Source organism: Dromiciops gliroides, chromosome 4, assembly GCF_019393635.1.
Source record: "Dromiciops gliroides isolate mDroGli1 chromosome 4, mDroGli1.pri, whole genome shotgun sequence".
Taxonomy (NCBI): Eukaryota; Metazoa; Chordata; class Mammalia; order Microbiotheria; family Microbiotheriidae; genus Dromiciops; species Dromiciops gliroides.
The window spans coordinates 130,498,705-130,521,653 of record NC_057864.1 but is presented as its reverse complement, the minus strand read 5'-3'; the positions used below and the strand labels follow the sequence as shown (position 1 = coordinate 130,521,653).

The 22,949-nt window shown below is 36.0% G+C and overlaps 1 protein-coding gene across 25 annotated transcripts in view; it reads left to right on the top strand.

Annotated features, from left to right (window-relative positions):
- Window positions 1-22,949, top strand: part of CDC42BPA (CDC42 binding protein kinase alpha) — a 351,215-nt gene that overhangs the window by 68,887 nt on the left and 259,379 nt on the right. For 24 of the 25 annotated variants that reach the window (XR_006356412.1, XM_044004678.1, XM_044004682.1 and 21 more), the window contains one exon: window positions 4,694-4,785. The exons of the other annotated variant lie outside the window; for it this stretch is intronic. Coding sequence is in view for 21 of the 24 variants with exons in the window: in XM_044004678.1 (XP_043860613.1) it covers window positions 4,694-4,785 (92 nt within the window). In the remaining 3 variants the exon portion in view is untranslated. Of the gene's footprint in view, window positions 1-4,693; window positions 4,786-22,949 lie in introns of those variants that run through there. 25 annotated transcript variants of the gene reach the window in all.

The window sequence follows — 22,949 nt, the reverse complement described above, 5'->3', positions numbered from 1 at the left end:
CTTGGTAAGATTGGTTTCCAATTTGGATCTCTGCACCACAACTACAGGCTTGCCCTTGGGTAGGGAGCTTCTTTAGACTGTGCTAGCCCCTGTCAGCTAGCAGGAAGGCTTTACCGAAGAGCTATAGGCACTTTTATTTCTCTGGACTATATTGTTTTCTCCTATTTTTCCATTTTAGCAGGTTTCCTAAAATGATCACTTGTCCACAGTATTGTATAAGGGATTATTTTTTCAGGTACAGATTAGACTATACTATTTTTGAATTCCCTTTCGGATTTCTTAATCTCTAAAATGGAGGAGTTGGATTACATTGTCTCTTCCTTTTCAGCTCAACTTTAGGTCAGTGATTCTGTAAACTTGTAGAAACTATGAGTGTGTGATTAAAAAAATGCTCATTTTTCATTCATAGCAGCCTTCTAGCCCATAGAAAACAACCACAACTTCAAGTTTTAGTTTATCATAAGCAATTTGTTTGAAATCTCTTTTGGAGAACTTAAAATATCTGGATTTAGAGAAGAAAGTTTCCTTGTGAATTCACACAGAATTTGCAGTTGTAAAGTGGTGATTGGAATAATTAATTAGTATGAGTGAATTTGTCTAGCTGACATTGTTTAGCAATAAGTAAATAGACTCAAATTCATTGTCAGCAACAGGCAGAAGAACTGACTATCACTGAAGATAACTGAAAGGAGAACTGGGACCACATTTTGGGAGAGCATTAGTGATTCCTTAGCCATTACAGTTCATAGGCAACTCTGAGCCTTGATTCTGTGGAGCTTCTCATGCTTCAAGTATTTAAAGTTTTCTGGAGGGTGGCTAATTTGTTTTCTCAGCCATTGTTGGTATCTCCTACTTAACTCAATTAGAGAGGTGTTTGTACAAGGTAAGGGGGTCAGGGCAAAGACATATTTATACAGGCAGTTTAATAGCTAATTAGTACCTTGTGATTATATTCTAGGTTTTCTGTGCCTCCATAAACTGAGTGGAGATATGGAGGGGCCAAATCATTTCCCTCCTCTGATATATCACAGGCTGCCTAGAAAAAATTTTCCTTCCTATGATACTCCCATCTCTTCAGTTAATTACTTACTTCATCTCCTCCTCCTCCTTCTCCTCCTTCTTTCTTCTTCTTCCTCCCCTTCCTCTTTCTGTTCTTTCTCCTCTTCTTCCTCTTCCTCCTCCTCTTCCCTTCCCCCCCTCCCTTTTTTCCCTCCACCTCTCCTCCTCCTTCTTCCCCTCTCCCCCCTTCTCCTATGTAAAACATTTCCATATTAGTCATTTTGCATAAAAGGACTCAAAGAAAAGAAATGAAAGAAGGTAAAAAATAGCACGCTTCAGACTGTATTCAATCAATATCAGTTCTTTCTTTGGAGGTGAATAGTATGTTTCATCATTAGTCTTTTAGGATTGTCTTGCTTTTAGCGTTGTATTGCTGAGAATAACTAAGTCTTTCACAGTTCTTCACTGAACAATATTGCTGTTACTGTGTACAACATTCTCCCTGTTCTGTTCACTTCTCTATGCATCAATTCATGTAAGTCTTTGCAGGTTTTTCTGAAGTCATCGTGCTTGTCATTTCTTATAGCACAATAATATTCCTTTACAATCATATGCCACAGCTTGTTTAGCCATTCCCCAATTGATGGGCATCCTCTTGATTTCCATTTCTTAGCTGCCACAAAAGAAGCTGCTATAAATATTGTACAAATTGCTCCTTTCCCTTTTTTTCGATGTCTTTGGATTATAAACCTAGCTCTGCTATTCCTGGATCAAAGGGTATGCACAATTCTCTCCAGAATGGTTGGATTAGTTCACAACTCCAACAGTGGATTAGTGTCCCAGTTTTCTCGCATCCCCTTCAACATCCAATATTTTCCTTTTGTGTCATATTAGCCATTCTGATAGGTATGAGTTGGTACCTCAGAATCATTGTAATTTGAATTTCTCTGATCAGTAGTGATTTAGAGCATTTTTTCATATGAGTATAGATTTCTTTGTCTGAAAACTGCCTGTTCATATCCTTTGACCATTTATCAATTGGGAAATGACTTGTATTTTTATAAATGTGACTTAATTATATATACATTTGAGAAATGAGGCCTTTATCAGAGAGAATTGTTACAAAATTCTCTCTAAGTTTTTTGCTTTCCTTATAATTTTGGTTGCATTAATTTTTTTGTGCAAAAGTCTTTTAATTTTATATAATCAAAATGATCTATTTTACATTTTGTAATTCTCTCTATATCTTCCTTGGACCTAAATTCTTCCCCTGTCCATAAATCTGACAGATAAACCATTCCATTCTCTCTTAATTTGCTTATGGTTTAACTCTTTATGTGTAAATCACATATATAGCATATACAATGTAGTTTTGGTATACAGTGTAAAATGTTGGTCTATACCACTTCATCTCTTCTGATTTGCACTTTTACTCTACCTCACATAGCCTTGATCTCATTATCACTCATAATTATTCAGCTTCTCTTTTCCACGTCCAGAACTCTGTAGTTTTTCTCTCTTTTTGTATCTTGCTCCCATAAACCTGTTCTTTGTCCTTGTTGTGATATCCTATCATACCACCCCCTCACCATTATTCCTCCTGTGGCCTCTCTTTACAAACTTGACCCTGTAGTTAATCACTTCAATTTTATGTCAAATTCATTTGCCTCCTTGTCTTGTTGTCATTCTTCTCTTCCAAATCTCAGCCCTGGGTTGCTCCTATCATTTACCTTCTCCACTTACTCTCAGGTGTTGCTAAATGTCACTGGAAGAAGTCACATATATTTGTCAACTAGGATTCACTCTAAAATTGTTATCCCATCTCTGCCCTCACTGGGCTCAGAAATCCTTTTCACTCTTCCCTTATTGACTCACTGTTGCACAATGTCCGTTCCAAACCTCTTCTTTCTTCTCCAGTTAAAATGCCTCTTTCCCTTTTGCTTCCAACAGACTATCTACCTTATTTACTGAGAAAATCCCAGCCATCTGTCCTTAGCTCCCTCTTCTCTTGAATTCTTTTTGTGAAATCCCCTCAACATCAACACCTCACCTCATTCAGAGAGGTCTGAGATAAATATATAAGTTGACAACTAAGCTGCATTATCATATTATTAAAAAGAACCTTTGAAGTAGTTTACCTGAATCTCTCTGGTTTTAAAATGTGGCATTGTCAGGTAAAATAGCCACAAATTTAACTTGAGCGTCTCAGTTTAAGGAATTTTTGTAAAGTAAAAATTTTTGCCATTGGAAGCTATAATTGCAGAAATCTGACAGACCCCCAGTTTGTCTGATTATAAGTAGTTATCAGAACAATATTTTTATAACAATAAAATCTTGGCAAATCGATTTTTCAAAATATAATCAGTATATTGTCTTAATACTGATTCTTGGGCAGGAGTTAATCATATGTAAAACTTCTGGGTTTTAAAATTGTTTTCATGGTTTACTTGGATTTTAATAGGAGTAAACTGAAATATAGAATAAATTTTTTTAACATTAGATTTCTTCCTATACTTGAAATATTAACTTACCTCACAGAAAGTAATTCAGTGTCAGCAATTTTAGAGAATTAAAACTGCTACCATGATTTTTTTATTCCAAATATTATCCTCATATTTTGTATATTTGGTCCATTCCTTTTTCTCTTGTGGTTTGTCTTTAATTATTAATATGTGTTTTCTGTGCTAATAAAATAACTAAAAACATTTTTGTCATGTTACTAATAGTGATACAACATATTTTATAATTTAAAATTCTAATGAAATAATTGAAATTGCTTCATCAGTTTTAACTTGTTTTAGAAATCTTGTTTCTCTTTTTAGGACTAACATGAGAAATATATTAAATGTTGAAATGTATACTGGAAATAAATCAACAATTTTACTACATAGTTACACTGAGCTGTAGAGATATTTGAAAGCATTTTAAGATGCATGCATGCCTTTATGTTTGTCCTCAAATGACATAACTGTATAAGAAATTTAAAAAAACACCTTTGGTTTTGGTTATTTAAACTATTTCCTCATTAATTTTTTTTTTTTTTTTTGCTGGGCATTGAAGGTTAAGTGACTTGCCCAGGGTCACACCGCTAGTAAGTGTTAAGTGTCCAAGGCCGGTGTTAAGGGCTAAAATTCTAACTAAACTGTCTAAAATATCTAATGAGTGGTCGCCAATAAATTATAAGCTTTAGCAAGAGTTAGACTTTTAAGCATTTATTAAGGAGAATAAAAATTTGGTAAAGAGAGAGAAAGGCCTAGATTCCTATCTATTAAAGGGAGAGCACATTTCTAGCTCTGCTCTCCACCAGAGTCCAAATGAAAGAGAGTGAGACCGAGAGCGAGCGCCAGTCTCTTCCTTCCTCCTCCCACTAGCCCGCGTCACTTCCTGACGCCAAAGAAGAGACTCCTGGTCTTGCCCTCAAAGACCTTCGCTTCATGGGTGGAACTCTTCTACAGTAAGTCTCCAGCAGGTGGCGTCATTCCAATTGTTACACCAGATTCCTGAATCCAGGGCCGGTGCTTTATCCACTGCGCCACCTAGCTGCCCCCCTCATTAAATTTTAATAAGAACGTTTTAGGGTCTACTAATGATTGTTTGAACTTTTAGCATGTAATATAGTTGAGTAAAAAATTATACTTTATATATTTTTTCATCTTCCTTTGAAAAGTAATTGATGATTTTTTTTACCTTACAGCCAAACCATTCACTTCTAAAGTGAAACAGATGCGATTACATAAAGAAGACTTTGAAATATTAAAGGTGATTGGTAGAGGAGCTTTTGGGGAGGTAAGATAATGAAGATTTTATGGAATGTTTGACTTTTTTTTAGAAGTCACTTGCTTACTATGTGTGGATGATTTAAAATATTGTTTGCCATTTTATGATACATCTCAAAGTTCAGGAATGAAGATTGGAAAGAAGTGATCACTTGAACATTTTATCTTAATTTCAAAATTGAAATTATTTGCTTCAACAAAGAAAATTTCTCAGGGAATACAGGGAAATTCCTCAGGTGATTCCTCAGCAAAGCATGGGAAGCTCACATACTTACAGAATCTACTTGCTGGTATAGAAATTTTGCACCCTTGGCTGCCTTACTATCTACAGCAAACTTTACATGTTCAAAATTGAATTCATCATTTTCGCTCCAAAACATCAATTTTCAATTTCCTAGTCCCTATTAGTGGACTCAGCTTTCTTCTACTTAACCCTGCCTAAACCCCAAGCTGTCTTTTCATTTAGTTTACTATTGAGTCAATTGCCAAGCCACTTGTTATTTCTCATGGAATCTCCCATGAATCCCATTCTGTCTTCTTTATTCAAAGCTGTAGCTAAGAATTTTTGGACCTTAGGCAAGCAAGCATATATTTTGAGGATGGAAAAAAGGCAGCACAAAACTCCATGGGAAAAAAATACAGATTCTAAGATATAGCATCAAGGCTGCTTAATGGAGAAGCTACCATGGAGGTGGGGAGCTCATGTTATCAAGCCACATAGTAGCTTACTATTAAAATTTTTTTTTTTTTGGTGAGACAATTTGGGTTAAGTGACTTGCCCAGGGTCACACAGCTAGTAAGTGTCAAGTGTCTGAGGCCGAATTTGAACTCAGGTCCTCCTGAATCCTGGGCCGGTGCTTGATCTACTGTGCCACCTAGCTGCCCTGTGTAGCTTACTATTTTAATGATTTTTTCTAATTCTTTTCTTTCTATACTGTTGAAGAACTACAACAAATACTGTCAGCCTTTTAAATATGGCACTTTGGGGCGAATCTCCAGTTGTCATGTTGCTAATTGTGGTTTTAAATGCAACTGCTGTTACCCTAGTCCAGCATCTCATGCTTCATTCCTGTTTTTGTTTGTGAGGCAATTGGGGTTAAGTGACTTGCCGAGGGTCACACAGCTAGTAAGTGTTAAGCGTCTGAGGCCGAATTTGAACTCAGGTCCTCCTGAATCCAGGTCTGGTGCTCTATCCACTGCACCACCTAGCTGCCCCAGATAGATGATTTTTAATGATTCTTTTTTTTTAAAAGGTTCCTCAGTGCTTATATTGAGTATCAATTTGGAGGTTTCAGGTTGTTGTTTTTTGTTTTTTTCTAGGTGTCCTAGGCAGTGGAGAAAGCTGAAGTTGCTTTATCTTAGCATATAATTTCATATTTGGGGAAGTTTGAGATCAAAAATGGGGATCAGAGAAAATGTCTAATTCTTTATCTTCTTGTTCACATGGCCCAGAATTGAGCTTGATCTTCATAATTTTGTTTCATTCATTTTTTTTTTTTGGGGGGTGAGGCAGTTGAGGTTAAGTGACTTGCCCAAGGTCACACAGCTAGTAAGTGTTAAGTGTCTGAGGCCGGATTTGAACTCAGGTCCTCCTGAATCCAGGGCCGGTACTCTATCCACTGTGCCATCTAGCTGCCCCCTGTTTCATTCACTTTAAATTTTTAGGTTTTTTCCTATTTGCATTATTATAGTTATTGTGTATATTGTTTTCTTGGCTCTGCATACTTTATTCTGTGCCAGTTCATGTAGATCTTTACATGCTTCTCTGTCTTCATCATATATATCATTTCTTACAACACAGTAATATCCTATTATTCATGGTTCACAATTTTAAAAATCCAGTCTATGAGCATCTACTTTGTTTCTAATTCTTTGCCTTCAGAAAAAGGGATGCTATAAATATTTTGGTGCAAAGGGGGCATTTCTTTATTGATGGATTCCTTGGGGTATAATTCCAGTAATGGAATCTTTGGTCTAAAGACTATGGACATTTTAGTCATTTTATTTGCATAATTCCAAATTGTTTGCCATAAGGCTTTTAGTTCTAGTTTTTTCCACACATTTATTTATTTCCATATATCCCCTTTTGTTCTTTCTATTATCCACCTGCATTTCTCCTCCCTTTCATGCACCTTCCTATTTTGTAATATAGTCCCAGGGGGAAAAAAAAACCCATTGATTCGCATATAGGTAGGGTGTCCCTAGGTTCTGTCTGTAATGCTAAAGGCTCACTTCTCTGTTACTTCCCACTTGACTTCTGTTATTACCCTCTGCCTCTTTGTGTACTTTTGGAAAGAAGTGTCTTACTCATCTCAGTGTCATTCTGCTGCTGTACTTGTTCTTTGTCTTCATTCTGTTGTTTGGGATGTTTGAGAAGAAAATAATCTCTTTAAGTCTGCTTTTCTTTTTAAGAATGTTTCAGATGCCCCTTTATTATTAAATGTCCATCTTTTCATTAATGGTTAAGTGACAATTTGCAGGGTAGGTCACCCTGGGCTGCATTCTGAGCTACATTGTTCTTTGGAATACATTTTTACATTCCCTTCTGTGTTTTCTGGTGGATTTTGTGTTATTTGAATTTCCTTTTCTCTATATTTGAAGGTCTTTGTCTTGATTGCTTACAGAACATGTTTGTGAATTGAATTGTTAAATCTAACCACTATTTTGCCTTGGTGTGTTTTTTTTCCTGGAGGTGATCTATGAATTCTTTAGATTGGCATTTCATTTTTTGTGTTGAGAAGTTGTGGGCAGTTTTGTTATTTCCTGTATTATGATGTTCAGGTTTTTTTGTCTTTTATTCTTTAGGGAAACCTGTGATTCTAAGGTTGTCCATATGCATCCTGTCTTCAAGATCAATATGTTTTGATGCATAGAGAGCATTTTTTTTCTTTTAATGTATCTTTTTTTCACTTCTAGATTATCTTTCCCTTTTATGTATTTGCATTCCCAATCTATTATCTTTTTTTTTTCCTTTGGTGATAGTTATGATTACAGAATCTGGTTTTCCAATTTTACTCATTATTTTTGCTGTATAAGCCATGAATTCTCATAATTCCTATTTCTTTTTTAAACTACTTGGGAACAGTATGTTATGGTTCTATGTTTTCCCCAAATTCTGCCGGGTCTTATCTGTTTCTTTCTCATCAAGCGTTGAATCATTTTCCTTTGTTTTGCAGTATTTATTCATAGATGCCTGAATTTATTTACTAGATCTGGAGGCCATGTTTCCTTCATCTTTTAATGTTTTCTCTGTTGATTTATTTGCTTATGTTCAAGGTCTTTGAGTTTACTTCTTCCTGAGATTTTTGGTACCTTTCGTCTTTTCCCCCCTTTATTTTCTCCTAGGTGTTGGTGGGATCAGGAAAGGCTTAATATAAAGAAGGTGGTGTTTGAGCTGAGGGATTCCAAAAGGTGGAAGTGAGAAGTTTTGCGCTGGGAGAAGATCAGTGAAACAGTGTGGAGATAAGGCAATGACATCTTGCATGAACAACAGCAAGAAAGCAAACATAGCTAGACCATAGAGTATGGTAAGAGGGATTAATATATAACAAGGCTGGAAGGGGAGGTTGGGACTAGGTTATAAAGGGTTTAAAATCCAAAAAGAAGAGCTTAAATTTGATCCTAGAAGCAATAGGAATCATGGATTTATCATTATTAGCCTATTTATAATCATGAGTGTCTCCCAAGTCTTTGTCCTAAGACTTCTCTTTCTATGGTCTTCATCTTGGTAATATCATCAACTTCCATGGCACGTAGTCATTTCTATGTGTGTGATACCCAGATTGATATATTCAGTCCTAGTCTCTTTTTTGAACTTCAGCCACATGTCACCTATTGTCTATCTACCCTATTTCTGGCTTTTATTCACCCAACTTTGCATCCTTAGAATTGTTCTCAAATCTTTCTTTTCCCAGACCCCCAACTTAACCTGGATTTATCCATTTACTCAGTCACTACCTTAGTTCAGGACAACCTCTTCACCTTTTGTCTCAACTCTTTGCAACAGCCTCTTATCTGAAATTGTAGCTTTTGTTTATTTGTTTGTTTTGGGTGAGGCAATTGGGGTTAAGTGACTTGCCCAGGGTCACACAGCTCGTAAGTGTTAAGTGTCTGAGGCTGGATTTGAACTCAGGTCCTCCTGACTCCAAGGCCGGTGCTCTTTCTACTGTGCCACTTAGTTGCCCCTGAAATTGTAGTTTTTAATCTCTTCCCTTTCCACCCCATTCTCTGCGTAGCTGTCAAAATAATCTTCCTAAGGATCAGTTCTGACCATTTTGGGGGCAGGGGTGCTACTCTGGAACCTTTATGGGCCTTTAATTGCCTTTAGCATATACTACAAACTTCTAGGTATCTTTTCATCAGTCTACCTTTCCAAGGGAAACTGACCTACTTGCTGTTCCTAGAAGGCAGCATTTTGTCTCTTGCCTCCATTCCTCTGAACAGATTGTTCCCCAAACTTGGAATTCATTTTCCCCTTATGCCTTGTGGAATGCCTAGTCTACTTGAAGAATCACTTTACTTGCCATTTCCTAGAAAAAGCCTTTTCATCCTCTTTAGGTGTTACTGTTTTTTCTCATTATCATGTATATAATTAAATATTTCTATGCTGTATGCTCCACAGAATATAAGTTTCATGACGGCAAGAACTGTATCTTGTTTTGTACCGTCTGCTGGGGACAAACCCATTTTTAAAAAACTGCCCCTATACTCGGGCCATTTTTCTCATATTCATCTCACCAGAACTTGGACTTTGTTCCTAAAACCCTGCTTCTGCTATGACCTTACTATGTCTGCAAACAGACACAATATCTGTCATTTCCTAAACCATACTGCCTTCATTCCAGACATTCTCCTTTCTTATCCCCTTAGGTTCTGCTATGTGAGCTTTTTACCTTATCCTTATCTTCCTTAGAACCAGGGCCTTCATGTCATCTGCTGTCATGTGTACTGCTTCAGGGAACATATATATCCTCTTCTAGCTCCATTTTATGACTTGTCTTCTTCCATTAGGATGTAAATCCCTCAAAGGTAGGGATTATCAAGCTTGTGTTTGTATCCCTAGAATTTAGCACATTGTGTGGAAAATAGGAAGAGCTTAATAAATGTCTTTTCATCATTCTTTCTTTGACTCCCTACTGCCTAGTACAGTCCTTTTAATAGATTTTATCCTACCTTCCTCTCAAGGTATCATTCTATACTTTTCCCCTCTTTTACAGCCAAACGCTAAGAAAAGTTTGTGTTTCTCTGATTCTCATCTACTCACATCTCAACCTTTATAAGGTGGTTTCCATACCCAAATTTCTATTAAAACTGTTGTCCTCCAGGTCACTAGTAATATTTCATTGCTAAATTGGGTCCATTTTTTTCTTTTTTTTCCTTCAGTCTTCATCTTTCTTGAACTTTTGGTACTGTTAGACCCACTTAGTAGATGTGATTTTTCTTCCTAGGTCTTCACAACACAGCTCTTTTGGGTTTCTCTTCCTTCTTGTTGAATTGATTCAGTTTCTTTTCAGTTCATTGTTTACATTCCTCCAGATGCATGATTGTTCTTAAGTTTTAGCTGCAAGTCATATTAAAAGGGATTCTGGTCTTTAGGGTACAGCAGCAAAACAGATAGTAGTACCTTTTCTTTAATGTCATTTCCACTAGTAAAATCATATTAGTTTCTAATGTTGAACCATTTGTTTATGCCCAGGACTTTGGTGTCAAGAACTTTCTTTACTATAGTCTGTATCTGCAATTTTCTTAGGTTAGTGCTTTTGTTTTTTGGTTTTTTTTTGTGGGGCAGTGTGGGTTAAGTGACTTGTTCAGGTTCACATAGCTATTGAGTGTCAAGTGTCTGAGGTCGGATTTGAACTAAGGCCTCCTGAATTCAGGGCCGGTGCTTTATCCATTGAGCCATGTAGCTGCCCATTTTGTTTGTTTGTTTTGGGGGGCTATTGCTTTTAATGTACTCACTTGTGAATTCACCATTTAGTACATGCTTTGGGAGCAAGACCATATAGGAGTTCAACTTTGTCATTATTTCTTTGTTGTCATTACCTGTCTGTTCCTGTTATTGTGTAACAATACCTGTAGCATTTGAACTGTGTTTAATGTGGGCATTTGAGAAGTAGCCTTAATAGTTAGATTGAAAATCTGCTCCCCTTTCTAAGAATATAGCCTATTGCTCTAAGGACAAATTGTCAAGTATTTTTAAATCCTCACCTGGCTCTCATTCTTCAGATCATTTGGTTTTTACATTAGATTTAGGCTATTAGTCTTATTCGTACTTTAAGACGCCCTCTACTTCCCAACTTTCTTTCTGTAGGAAATAAAAATAGTATCTTTTGCTGTACTGAATACAGTTATCTATGGACTATTCTTGTTGTAATATTGACTTTTGTATTGAATATCATCTCTTTAGCTTTCACTGAATGTATACTGTTATTATATAATTGGAACCTAATTGCTATACTTTGCTTTGAACCACTTGGTAGCAAAAGAAAATAATATAATAAGAGGTGAGTTGTTCACTTGGTAAGAGTAAGCAATAAGTGGTGAACAACCTATTGATGCTCAGTGGGCATCCATACATCGTCAAGAAAAGAACAAGAAGTGTTCTTCCTACTCTCCTGGCATACTGAGTAGACCATTATGCCAGATTTTTGTGAAGATGTGGACAAGAGTAGCATCTGAGAGTCAGATATTGAGGATTGTGATTTGCATAGTTGGAGGCAATACTTGTATCAGTGAAATCACAGATCCATCAAGCATTTATTAAGAACTTGCTGTATGCTGGTCACTTGCCAGTTGCTGAGGATATAAGTACAAAAGTAAAACTTTCCCTTTTTTTTCAAGGAGCTTGAATTCTGCAAAGGGAATATAATGTATACTCATTGTAATGATTGGAATGACGCCACCTGCTGGAGACTTACTGTACTCCCATGAAGCAAAGGTCTTTGAGGGCAAGACTAGGAGTCTTTTCTTTGGTGTCAGGAAGTGACGCGGGCTAGTGGGAGGAGGAAGGAAGAGACTGGCGCTCGGTCTCACTCTCTTTCCTGGGGATGCTGGTGGAGAAGGCAGCTAGAAATGTGCTCTCCCTTTAATAGATAGAGGAATCTAGGCCTTTCTTCTCTCTTTATCAAATTCTTATTCTCCTTAATAAATGCTTAAAAGTCTAACTCTTGCTAAAGCTTATAATTTATTGGCGACCACTCATTAGATATTTTAGACAGTTTAGCTAGAATTTTAGCCCTTGACATCATGAATATGCATAAAACAAATATAATTATTTGGGATTTGGGGACTAACAATTGAGGAAATCCAGAGAGAGGTCTTAAAGGAGTTGGAGTTTAAGCTCAATTTAAATAGCCTACCTGAAGGGAGCTAGAGATTCCAAGAGGTAGAGATGGGGAAGGAGAACATTATAGGAGTTGGGGACATTCTAAGCAAAGGTCTAGTGAAGAGAGCAGGAGGAGAGAGGTTATGTATAAAGAATAGCTAATAAGTAAGTTTGACAGGAACCTAGAATATGTGAGGGGGTATTATGTGTAACCAGCATAGTTAGAACATGATGCTGAGCAGAGTAATTTATGTTTTATCCTAAGGGCAATTAGAAATATTCTTGAGGGAATGATACTGTCCGATTTGTAGTTTAGGAATACCAATTTGGTAGCTGCTTGGAGGTTAGATTAGAAAAGAAAGAAACTGGTTGCAGGAAGACCAATTTAGAAACCTGGTACATCAAGTGGGAAGTAATGAGGATCTAAACTATGGTGATTATGGTATAAAGAGGGGAACAGATGGGAAAGATGTGGAGTTGAAATCAACAAAACTTGGCAACTGATTGAATGGGGTGATAAAGGTGAATGAGAGTGAAGAACCAAGAATGACATAGATAGCAAATCTGGGTGACTTGAAAAATAGTGGTGCTCTGAAAGTACAGAGGGTGTATGGGATTAAGGGGAATGACTGTGAGTTCTGTTTTGGATGAGGTGCATTTGGAATGTTTGTGTGGAGCATCAATTGTAGTAGCAAATAATTGAGAAATATCAGATAAGCAGTTAGGAAGATGCTTTGAACATCCTAGAAATGACATCTTAACCTACTGAATTCCCTGTCTAATGATCAAGCCTTTCTTTATTAATCTTTTGGAATCATCTAGGTTCAAAATTAGACGTTGTCATTTATAGTCTGTGTGACTTTGGGTAAATTATTTAATCTCCCTAGAAATTAGTTTACTCATTTCTATTTTAGATTTAGACTTCATAGAGACCTCAATGGCTATTCTTCCTTTTAAAAAAAATAGCATCTATTTAAGATAGCTAGGTGGTGCAATAGAGCACTGGATCTGGAGATCTGAGTTCAAATCTTGCTGTAGCCAGTTATTAGCTGAGTGACCCTAGGAAAATTACTTAATGCCTGTCTCAGTTTCCTCATCTGTAAAATGTGGATAAGAATAGCACCAACTTCCCAGGGTTGGTTTTTAAAATTTTACTTATTTTTAACATTTAAAAAAAAATTGAGTCAATTCTCTTCCTTCCTCCTGCCCCTACCCCTACCCACTGAAAAGAGAAAGCAGTGTGATATCAGTTATATGTATAAAGTCATGCAAAACATATTTCCATATTAGCCATGTTGCAAAAAAAAATCCAATAAAAAGCAATTTGTTGTTGTTTGTCCTTCTTTATCGAAGAAGACTATGACAGATGTCATGACTTGCAGTGAATTGGATTTAAGTGAGGGAGGGCTATATGAGGTCACCAACCTCACTGCTCCAGAGCCATCTGGTTCCACTGGCAAGGTATAGATCAGGATGACTAGAGATGGCTCCAGATTTTTAAGGCAGCTGGGGTTAAGTGACTTGTCCAGGGTCACACAGCTAGTAAGTGTCTGAGGTGAGGTTTGAACTCAGGTCCTCATGACTCCAGGGCTAGTGCTCTATCCCCTCTGCCACCTAGCTGAATAAGATGCAAGAAACATAAAGAAAGTTAAAAAAAAAAAAAGTGTGGGGCAACTAGGTGGCCCAGTGGATAAAGCACTGGCCCTGAATTCAGGAAGACCTGAGTTCAAATTCAGCTGTGTGACCTTGGGCAAATCACTTAATTCTCATTGCCCTGCCCCCTCTCCTCCCCAAAAAGTATGCTTCAGTCTGCATTCAGAGTTTATTTTCCTGGGGTTTTTGTGAGGATTAAATACAGTAACATGTAAAGTACTTTGCAAACCTTAAAGTGCTATATAAATGTTATCTGCTAGTAGTAGTAGTAGTAGTAGTAGTAGTAGTAGTAGTAGTAGTAGTAGTAGTAGTAGTAGTAGTAGTAGTAAAAATGATCATGATGATAATAATGACAATAATGAGAAGGGAAATGAGTCCCAGAGAGATTCTGACTTCCCCAAGGTGACATATTTAATGAATGACAGAGGTAGCATTCATCACTACTTTCATTGAAAAGTAAGAATTTCAAAAAAGACAGATTTGGAAGTGAGCACTTGGTTAAAAGATGGTGTCTGAGGGGCAGCTAGGTGGTGCAGTGGATAAAGCACTGACCCTGGATTCAGGAGGACCTGAATTCAAATTTGGCCTTAGACACTTGACACTTACTAGCTGTGTGACCCTGGGCAAGTCACTTAAAAGATGGTGTCTGAGAATGGGATTTGGATGGCTGGATCACAGTTTAAAATATTCGAATGACAGTCTCCTGCCAAGTCTAGAGTGAATTGTACCAAAGCTGGTTAGATTGTAGTTGTCTGGAGCCTTGTGAATGTAAGCAGAAGAGTTTTGAATTGAAAAGAAATTAAGGAGAACATTGTCACCAAACTGTATACTAATATAGAGTAACTAGAATGTAAGAAAAATAGGAGTAGAGATGCTGGGATGTTCACAACAAGAAACCAAGGAAAGAGTCAACAGTAAATTTTATAATTTCAAGCTCTGGTCACAAATGTCTCTAATGAGTAACAGATATTGTTAGTCAAAGGTTCATGTGCAAAAAGGGCAAATTTAGGTATTGTTGACATACTCCTCATTGAATATGACTCTGAAACAGTGTGTATATATATATATATATATACTTTATTGTATATTTATTATTTTTTTAAATTAATAAAGCATTTTATTTTTTTCTGTTACATGTAAAGATAGTTCTCAACTTTTGTTTATACAAGCTTCCCTCCCCTCCCTTCCCCTTCCCCTAGACAGAAGGTAATCTGATATAGGTTTTATATATATATATATATATATATATATATATATACACACATACACACACATATACATACACATAATAACATTAATCCTATTTCTGCATTAGTCATGTTATAAGAGAAAAATCAGAGCAATGATGAAAAACCTCAAAATAGAAAAAACAACAGCACCAAAACAAAAAAAAAAAGCCAAATAGTCTGGTTCATTCAGCATCTATACTCCACAGTTCTTTTTTTTTTTTCTTGGATTCGGAGATCCTCTTCTATCATGAGTTCCCTGGAACTCTTCTGAAACAGTATATTTTTAAAGAAGTAGAATAGGTCAGAGGTGGAAGGTCAGAATAGCATTATATATTAAGAAGATAAATTTAGGTGAGGAAACCTAAGAATCAGAGGGAGTAGGGTGGTGAAGGAACCATAATATAGAAAATTTAGCTGAAGATGAACACAGGTAGATAGAAGTGATACTGTCTTTGTTCAAACACAAATCAGGTCATCACCCTGTTATTGATCCTCTTTGAAAATGGACAACTTTTTTTTTTTTTAAACCAAAAAGTATATACCCCATAGTATACCAAATACCTAGGCGATTTGTTCCTTGCCTTAGTGGGATCCTGTGTACAACCTGTCCCCACCCAATCAATGGCAGCTCTCAACACCATCATGGATGTAAAATAATGTTGCTTATAGCCTTTTACTTCATTGAATATACCCCATGACCACCACACTCAGTGTGCCTTTGCCATGAATTTTACAAGTTGGTTTTATTTGATTCTATTTACACTATTCAGTTTTCATGCTACAAATTTTACAAAAAGTACAAAAGCCTGTTCCATTTTCCAATGCCAGGTCAAAGCCAAATGACAAAAGATAGACAAAATGTAACAAAGGAAGCCCCAGGAGCCCATTTGCTTTTCAGGACAGGTACTTGAAGCTGTAAATATTACCACAACCAAGTCTCTTGTCTTTTGTAGCAGCCACAGAGCTCCTGTTGATGAGGCCTCTTTAGATCAATGGGTCTTTTTTTCTGAGGACAGGAGAAGGGAGACTTTGAGCAAGTCTGACACTGGATCCCCTTCCACTCAATAAGGGTTAAAGCTCTTTTGGCACTTGCTATAGAGTTGTTTGAAATAAACCTTATTACTTTCAGAAATACACCAAACATAAACACTCTCCTACCTGGTCTTTGTAGTCTTTATAGTGAAAGAGCCATATTTCTGTTCAAAAAACTGGAAAGTGGACTTCTTGGGAAGAGTGGTTCCCTTCTGATGCTCTACCTCCCCATCTTGGGTCTCCTGCTCTGGGAGGCAGTCATCTCCTGGTAACTATTTGAGATTATAAATTACAGAGAAGGTTCTGATATGCATTATTATAGGGAGTTCACTGGAGAGTTCTCTGAATCATTGAAATTGTGTTAAGAATAAAAGTAACTACAACAAACACTTGACATTTACATATCTCTGAGTTTTACAAAATACTTTACATTTACATTATTTCATTTGATTCTCATGATATTGCTGTGGGGTAGCTTTTACTATTTTGCCCATTTTATAGATAAGGATATTGAGGCTTAGAGAGGTTAAGTCAACAAGTCAAGCATTTTTTTTTTCTTCAGGGCAATGAGGGTTAAGTGACTTGCCCAGGGTCACACAGCTAGTAAAAGTATCAAGTGTCTGAGGCTGGATTTGAATTCAGGTCCTCCTGAATCCAGGGCTGGTGCTTTATGCACTGCACCTCCTAACTGCCCCCCAACAACAAGCGTTTCTTAGGTACCTACTATGTGCCAGGCATTATACTAAGCACTGAGGATACAAAGAAAACAAAATACAGTCCTTTCTCTCAAGGAGATTACTGTTTAATGGTAGAGGCAACATTCAGTCAACTATATAGAAACAAGATATATACAGGGTAAATTAGAGATAATCTTAGAGTGAAGGCCCTAAGATTAGGAAGGACTGCTGGGAAAGCCTTCTTGCACAAGGTAGGACTTTAACTGAGAATTGGAGGCAGAGAGTTCTAGGCTTGGAGAGAGTGTAGCCAGTGTAGGATTGGTGGAGTGGGGGAAAAGTAACTGAGGAGTAGAGAAAATGGTGGTCATGATATGGATAAAGAAAAAGGTTAAGACATAAGGTTTAAGACATAAGGAAAGATCATAAAAGATTATGATCAAACAAAAGAATTTTGAATTTCATGAATAAAGAAGACAGAGCCAGGTGCTAAGTGTTGCCCTTACAAAAGAAGGCAAAAACATAGTCTCTGACCTCAAGAAGCTCATATTCTAATATGGGAGACATACAAAAAGTTTTACAAAATATAAATAGAAGGCAGATTTTAACTTGAACATAGTTAGATTTGGCAGAATGGAATGTTTTTGAATCTCTCTACTGTATTCTGCTTGATATTAGGTAAAGCATCTATAGTACTGTTATTCACATCCTGATTAATAAATGGTAAAGAATTGAACATGTGTTTAATTTTTGATGAGTACATCCTGCCAGGAAAGTTCTACGGGTAAATAAAAATAAAAATTAAATTAAAATAAAAAGAAACAAACTTATGTACATGGTACAAAATGAGAGACTTTCATGTTCATGAGTAAGGAGGAGAAACAGTGGAATTACACTTTGTGGGAAAGAGAACATGCTCTTTGAAGAATGAAAGGAAAAATATGATCCAACTGAAACCAAAATGTTTATATCAGCACATACCAAGAATTTTTCTCTGGACCATTTTAAGGGCAAAAGCAAAATTGGAAAGTGTTAAATATTCATTTTTAATAAGTTCCAGTAACCTGATATTTTTGAACCAAGGTGGATATTAGTTTTTTGTACACAACTTTGTGCATTCTGGGAAAAAAAGGACAACTCTGTATCTTTATTTAATACAATTTAAAAGTACATTTACAATGAGCTGTAAATTTACATGTTCTTAAATTTTTTATTCATTTTAAGCTTAAATGTAAAATGAGAAAAAAAAAGAACATTCAATGTACATAGCAGAACATGAGAGGATTCAATATAAAACAATACATTTCCAAATCTTACATATTGTTTTCAAAGCAACCCAGCTTTTCTGTGCTTCCTTCTAGGTTTTCTTTTGTTCTCTGCTGTGTACTTTTTATTTTACTCCTCCCCCCACAATTAAATGTGAATATATCTACATGTACATACATACATATCAGTAAACATACACACATATACAGACACATACATATATGTTCAACCATACTATGCATATTGGTATTTGTCAGTTCTTTTTTTGGTGGTAGATAGCATCTTCATAGGCCTAAGTCTTTCCATGGTTTTCTAAGACAACCAGCTCATCATTTCTTATATCATAGCAGTATTCCATCACAGTCATATCCTGAGAGATTGTCTATGAAAGTCTCCCCCTCCCCCAAATTTTCTGCTTTCCTTCTAATCTCAACTATATTGGTTTTTTTATACAGGAAAATTTTAATTTAAAATAATCAAAATTATCCATTTTATACTTCAACAATGTTCTTACCTTATAATATAGTTTAAGGTCTCATATTGCTGAATCTCTTTACATTTTTTCTCTTACTTTTAAAAATTCTTGACTTTTTGTTCTTCCAAATGAATTTTGTTATTATTTTTCTAACTCACTAAAATAATTTTTAAAGAATTTAATTGGGACTGCATTGAATAAATAGATTAGTTAGGTAAAATTGTCATTTTTTATTATATCGCCTTTTAGTTATTTAACTCTGACTTCGTTCGTATAATTTAGATACTTTTATTTTTTTTTAATTAGATACTTTTAAAAGCAGTTTTCTATGTAAATTAAAAAAAATTTTGAATTGTGCTAAGGTATTTTTCTTTCTCCATCTCTGTGTATTTGGACTACTCTTAGGATTAGTTACTAACGTAACACCCTCCCAAGTTCAACACAAGTATGTTACAGAAATGAAAAGAATGTTTGTTTGTTTAAACCAAGGCTTCTTAAAACTGTGGGTTGCTTAACTGAATGTGGGGGTTGTTAAACATTTGGCAACAGTAAAAGGTTATGTATACCTATTTTATATACCTGTATGCCTGGGGTTGCATAAAAATTTCTCTGGTGAAAAGGGGTCAGTAGTGAAAAAAGTTTCTGGACCAGAAACCCATGACGTATATCAGCTTGATAAAACATTTTCCCACATGTGATGGAATAAATTACCTTATCTTTTTAACTAAAAAGCAGCTGTGATCTTAATTATTTTAATACTTTCATTGGTATTAATATTGACTCATTATTTCCTTCCTTTTTTTTTTTTTTAAAGTGAGGCAGTTGGGGTTAAGTGACTTGCCCAGGGTCACACAGCTAGTAAGTGTCAAGTGTCTGAGGTTAGATTTGAACTCAGGTCCTCCTGAATCCAGGGCCGGTGCTCTATCCATTGTGCTACCTAGCTGCCCCTCCATTATTTCCTTCTTACACTATAAAGTTCTTGCCTAAATCTTTTGATGTCAGGTTAGAAATTATCTATAGAATATACTCATTACATTGAAGGTCTTCCTTTACTTTTCCCTCTATTTTAAAATATTTTCTTTCTTTGTGGATACCAATTTAAAAACTTGGTCATACATTGATATTTCTTCTTAATATATAACAATTTCTGTTGGATATTTCAATCTGAATTTCCTGATACATCTCAAAATTAAAATATCTGAAATAAAACTCGTCTTTTTCCCTAAATCTACCCATCTTCTAAACCTACCCTTCCTATATAGTCTTCTCATTATTTGTATTGCCATAGAATTTGTCAGAATCATTTCTCTTCTTGTCATTCACGTAGCCACTACCTCTTGCCTGGACTATTCTAGTAGTTTCTTGTATGGCATGTAATATTTGCAAAGCTCTTAGCTAAAGTCCCTGGCACATAGTAGAACTTAATTCCCTTCCTCTTGCTTTCCCTTGTCTGTCCCCATATAATTTTTTCCTCTTTATAGCTACCAAAGTGATTTTCCTAAAATGCAGGTTAAATTTTGGCTTCCTCCTTACCTCTAGGAGCAAATATAAATTTCTCATTTAAAGGTGTTCACAAGTTGGCCTCTTCGGGCCTTTCCAGTCTCTTTATCCTCCCCACCCCCCTGCCAATCTCTGTGGTCCAGTCATACTCCTTATTGACTATTTCTCTTCAGTTTCCCAATCTCCTTTCTTGGGATTGGTGCCCGTTCTTTGCAATGCTTTCCTTTACCTACCTTTTTCCTCTTGGAGTCTGCTGTTTACTTCAACACTCAGCTTAAGTGCCTCTTTCTACAAAAAGCCTTTTCTGGTTTTTCTAACTGATAGTTTCTTTGTTTTCAAAGTTACATTGCTTCTCACTTGTATGGATCTGTATATGCCCATAAAAGAAAATATTGTTTTCCTTTTTCGAGATTCTTGTGAGATTTTTTTAGAGCATCAAATGTTTCATGTTGTCCTTCTATTCTTACTGCTTACCACAGTGTCTGGTACATAGTAAGATGTTTAATATATAAATGCTTTTTGAAAGTTTGATTATGCTACCTCTGGTATTAAAGTCATTGTTTCCTAAATGTAATACAGCCTGCCCTCCTTATCCTCTTAAGTTCTAGGCCTAAGGGCTCATTGTGTTGTGCAGTATTTGTCCAATATGTATTTTACTATTTTACTGATGAAATAATCCAGAGGGCATCTTATCCTATGCTGCTATCTGCATTCCGTGTGTGTGTGTGTGTGTGTGTGTGTGTGTGTGTGTAAGTAAATGAGCAGACTAATCATTTGTCATTTGACCAATAATTCTTTTGGACAGATATTACCCTAAACAGGGAGTAAATATTTAGATTTTATGGTGTAGGTTGGTGATGTTAAACTCAAATAAAAACAGGGGCCTATAAACTGTACATGATTCCTGCAGACTGAATATTGACTTAACCACACATTTATAAATTAATTTCTTTCTTTTGTATTTCTTTCTTTTAAAAACCCATCAAAACATTAAAATCAGATGGGAACTATGTTTTAATCCGGTTCATGCTGCAGTTAGGAGTGTTGTGGGCAGTATATGGATATAGGCTGAATATTTGACACCTCTGGTATAGGGTGGCACCATAGGATTTCAAGTAGAAAGACTTCTTAAAGAATACCTCCCATACCTCTCATCCTCTCACTTAACAGAAGAAACTTGTTTGGTAAAGTTTGATGAATAATTGTCATTAAAAATAGGTTTTAGTAAAGAGAAGGGATTGAATTTTTTTCATAATGAGATAGTTTTAAATTTAATTTTAAGTGGCTCATTGTCAGTTGCTTCTCTCTATGACTATAGGGTTGGGGATAGATATTGATAATATTTTGAAATTTTAATTCTTATTTCTTTGTACTCTTCAAAGCTAGTATTGGAGTACTCCAGAGCATTTATGAATTTACCTAATAGTTTATGGTCCTCTTTTTGTTGTAGGGGACAGTCTTTTTTATTTACAAGACTTGTTTAGAGTACACATTTTAACTGAGATCCACTTAAGGGATGACCCAGATCTGGGACAGGTTTCATAGGGTCTCTCTGACCAGAAAAGCTCCCCATGGCCTATTCAGTGGAATGAGAATATGGGATACTGTTGCCTCAGTCTTCTGGTTTCATTGATTTATCTTTTATTGAGGATTGCCAACAGTTTCACTATTACTTGAACTTTTTAGCTGGAGATAAAGGCTTTCTTTTTACCATTAGTAATGAACTACTTAGCAGCTAACATACTGATATAAATGATTTTGAGGGAGTGTATAAAAAGCTATCTCAAATCTTTTCCCATTTTTATGGTAGAATAAGAACCTGGCCCCCTGAATAGAAAAGAGAGAAACAGCACTGAAAGGAAAAAGAAAGCAGGAAAGGGAGTCTGGAAGCTAATTTTTTTTTCTGGAATAGGAGTGCATTCTTGTGTTTATATTAATCTACGTACAAACAGAAGTGTTCTAAAGTACTTTATATTCTGCAGAGCTTTATACTTCTGTGGAACTATGTCACTCAACTGTATGGGCATGTGTAGGGGTTGATTGAATTTTTTTCTATTTCCTTGAGGTAGTGTTGCTAGTTTTGTCTTGCAATATTGGTCTCTATTAGTATTTTCTTGCAGCTCTAGTACCATTCTTTCCTTTTTCATGTTCAGTTATAGTCTTTGACTACTGTTACTTTACAAAGGAAAGAGTTTGAATTGGGTTTGGCTTGGCCAAACACTGTGCTATAAATGTGCTTTTATGGATCTGGTCCTATTCTTAGTTTTGGAAACTTCAGGATATACTCTAAATTGTTGGTTCTTGAGCCTAGTTAACTTTATTAACTGTTTTTCTTACTCTTCCAACATAGGTACATAGCTAAATTATAATCTTTTCGGAATAACATTGACACTAATGCCAACAAATCATTTGGAATCAATCAACAATAACCAAGTAATTAATTCCAATTAATTAATAATCAGCCTTTTACTATATTTCAGGCACAATGTACATAAGATAATTTTGGGAAAGAGTGCCCTAAAACCCAAGTGTCCCCAGAAATGTTTCATGAAGAAGGTGGGACGTGAGCTTGAAGGGAACTAGGTATTTCAAGAGGTAAAGATGAAGGAGGAATGCATTCCAGGCATAGAAAATGGGCAGTCATTGCAGAAAAACATAGATGGGTGGTGGTGGAAGAAGAGCAAGTAGTCAGTATGGTTGGAGTACATACAGGGTATGAGACATGGAGTTGTGTTAGACTAGCAATGTAGAAAAGTGTCAAATTGTGAAAAGTTTGTATTTTAATTTAGAGAACATAAGGAGCCATAGAAGTTTGTTGAGCAAGAGTGTGCTAGGCTCAGACCTGCATGTCATAAAAATCTTTTTGGCAGCTCTGCTTAGGGTGGATTGGAGTGGGAAGAAGCTTGTAAAAGGAAGACAAAAAAGGACTTTATTGCAGTTTTCTAGGAGAGGTGATGAAGGTGTGAACTAGGTGGTGATCTGTATCACTGTGGCTACCTCAAGTGATCTTTTTCTCTATAG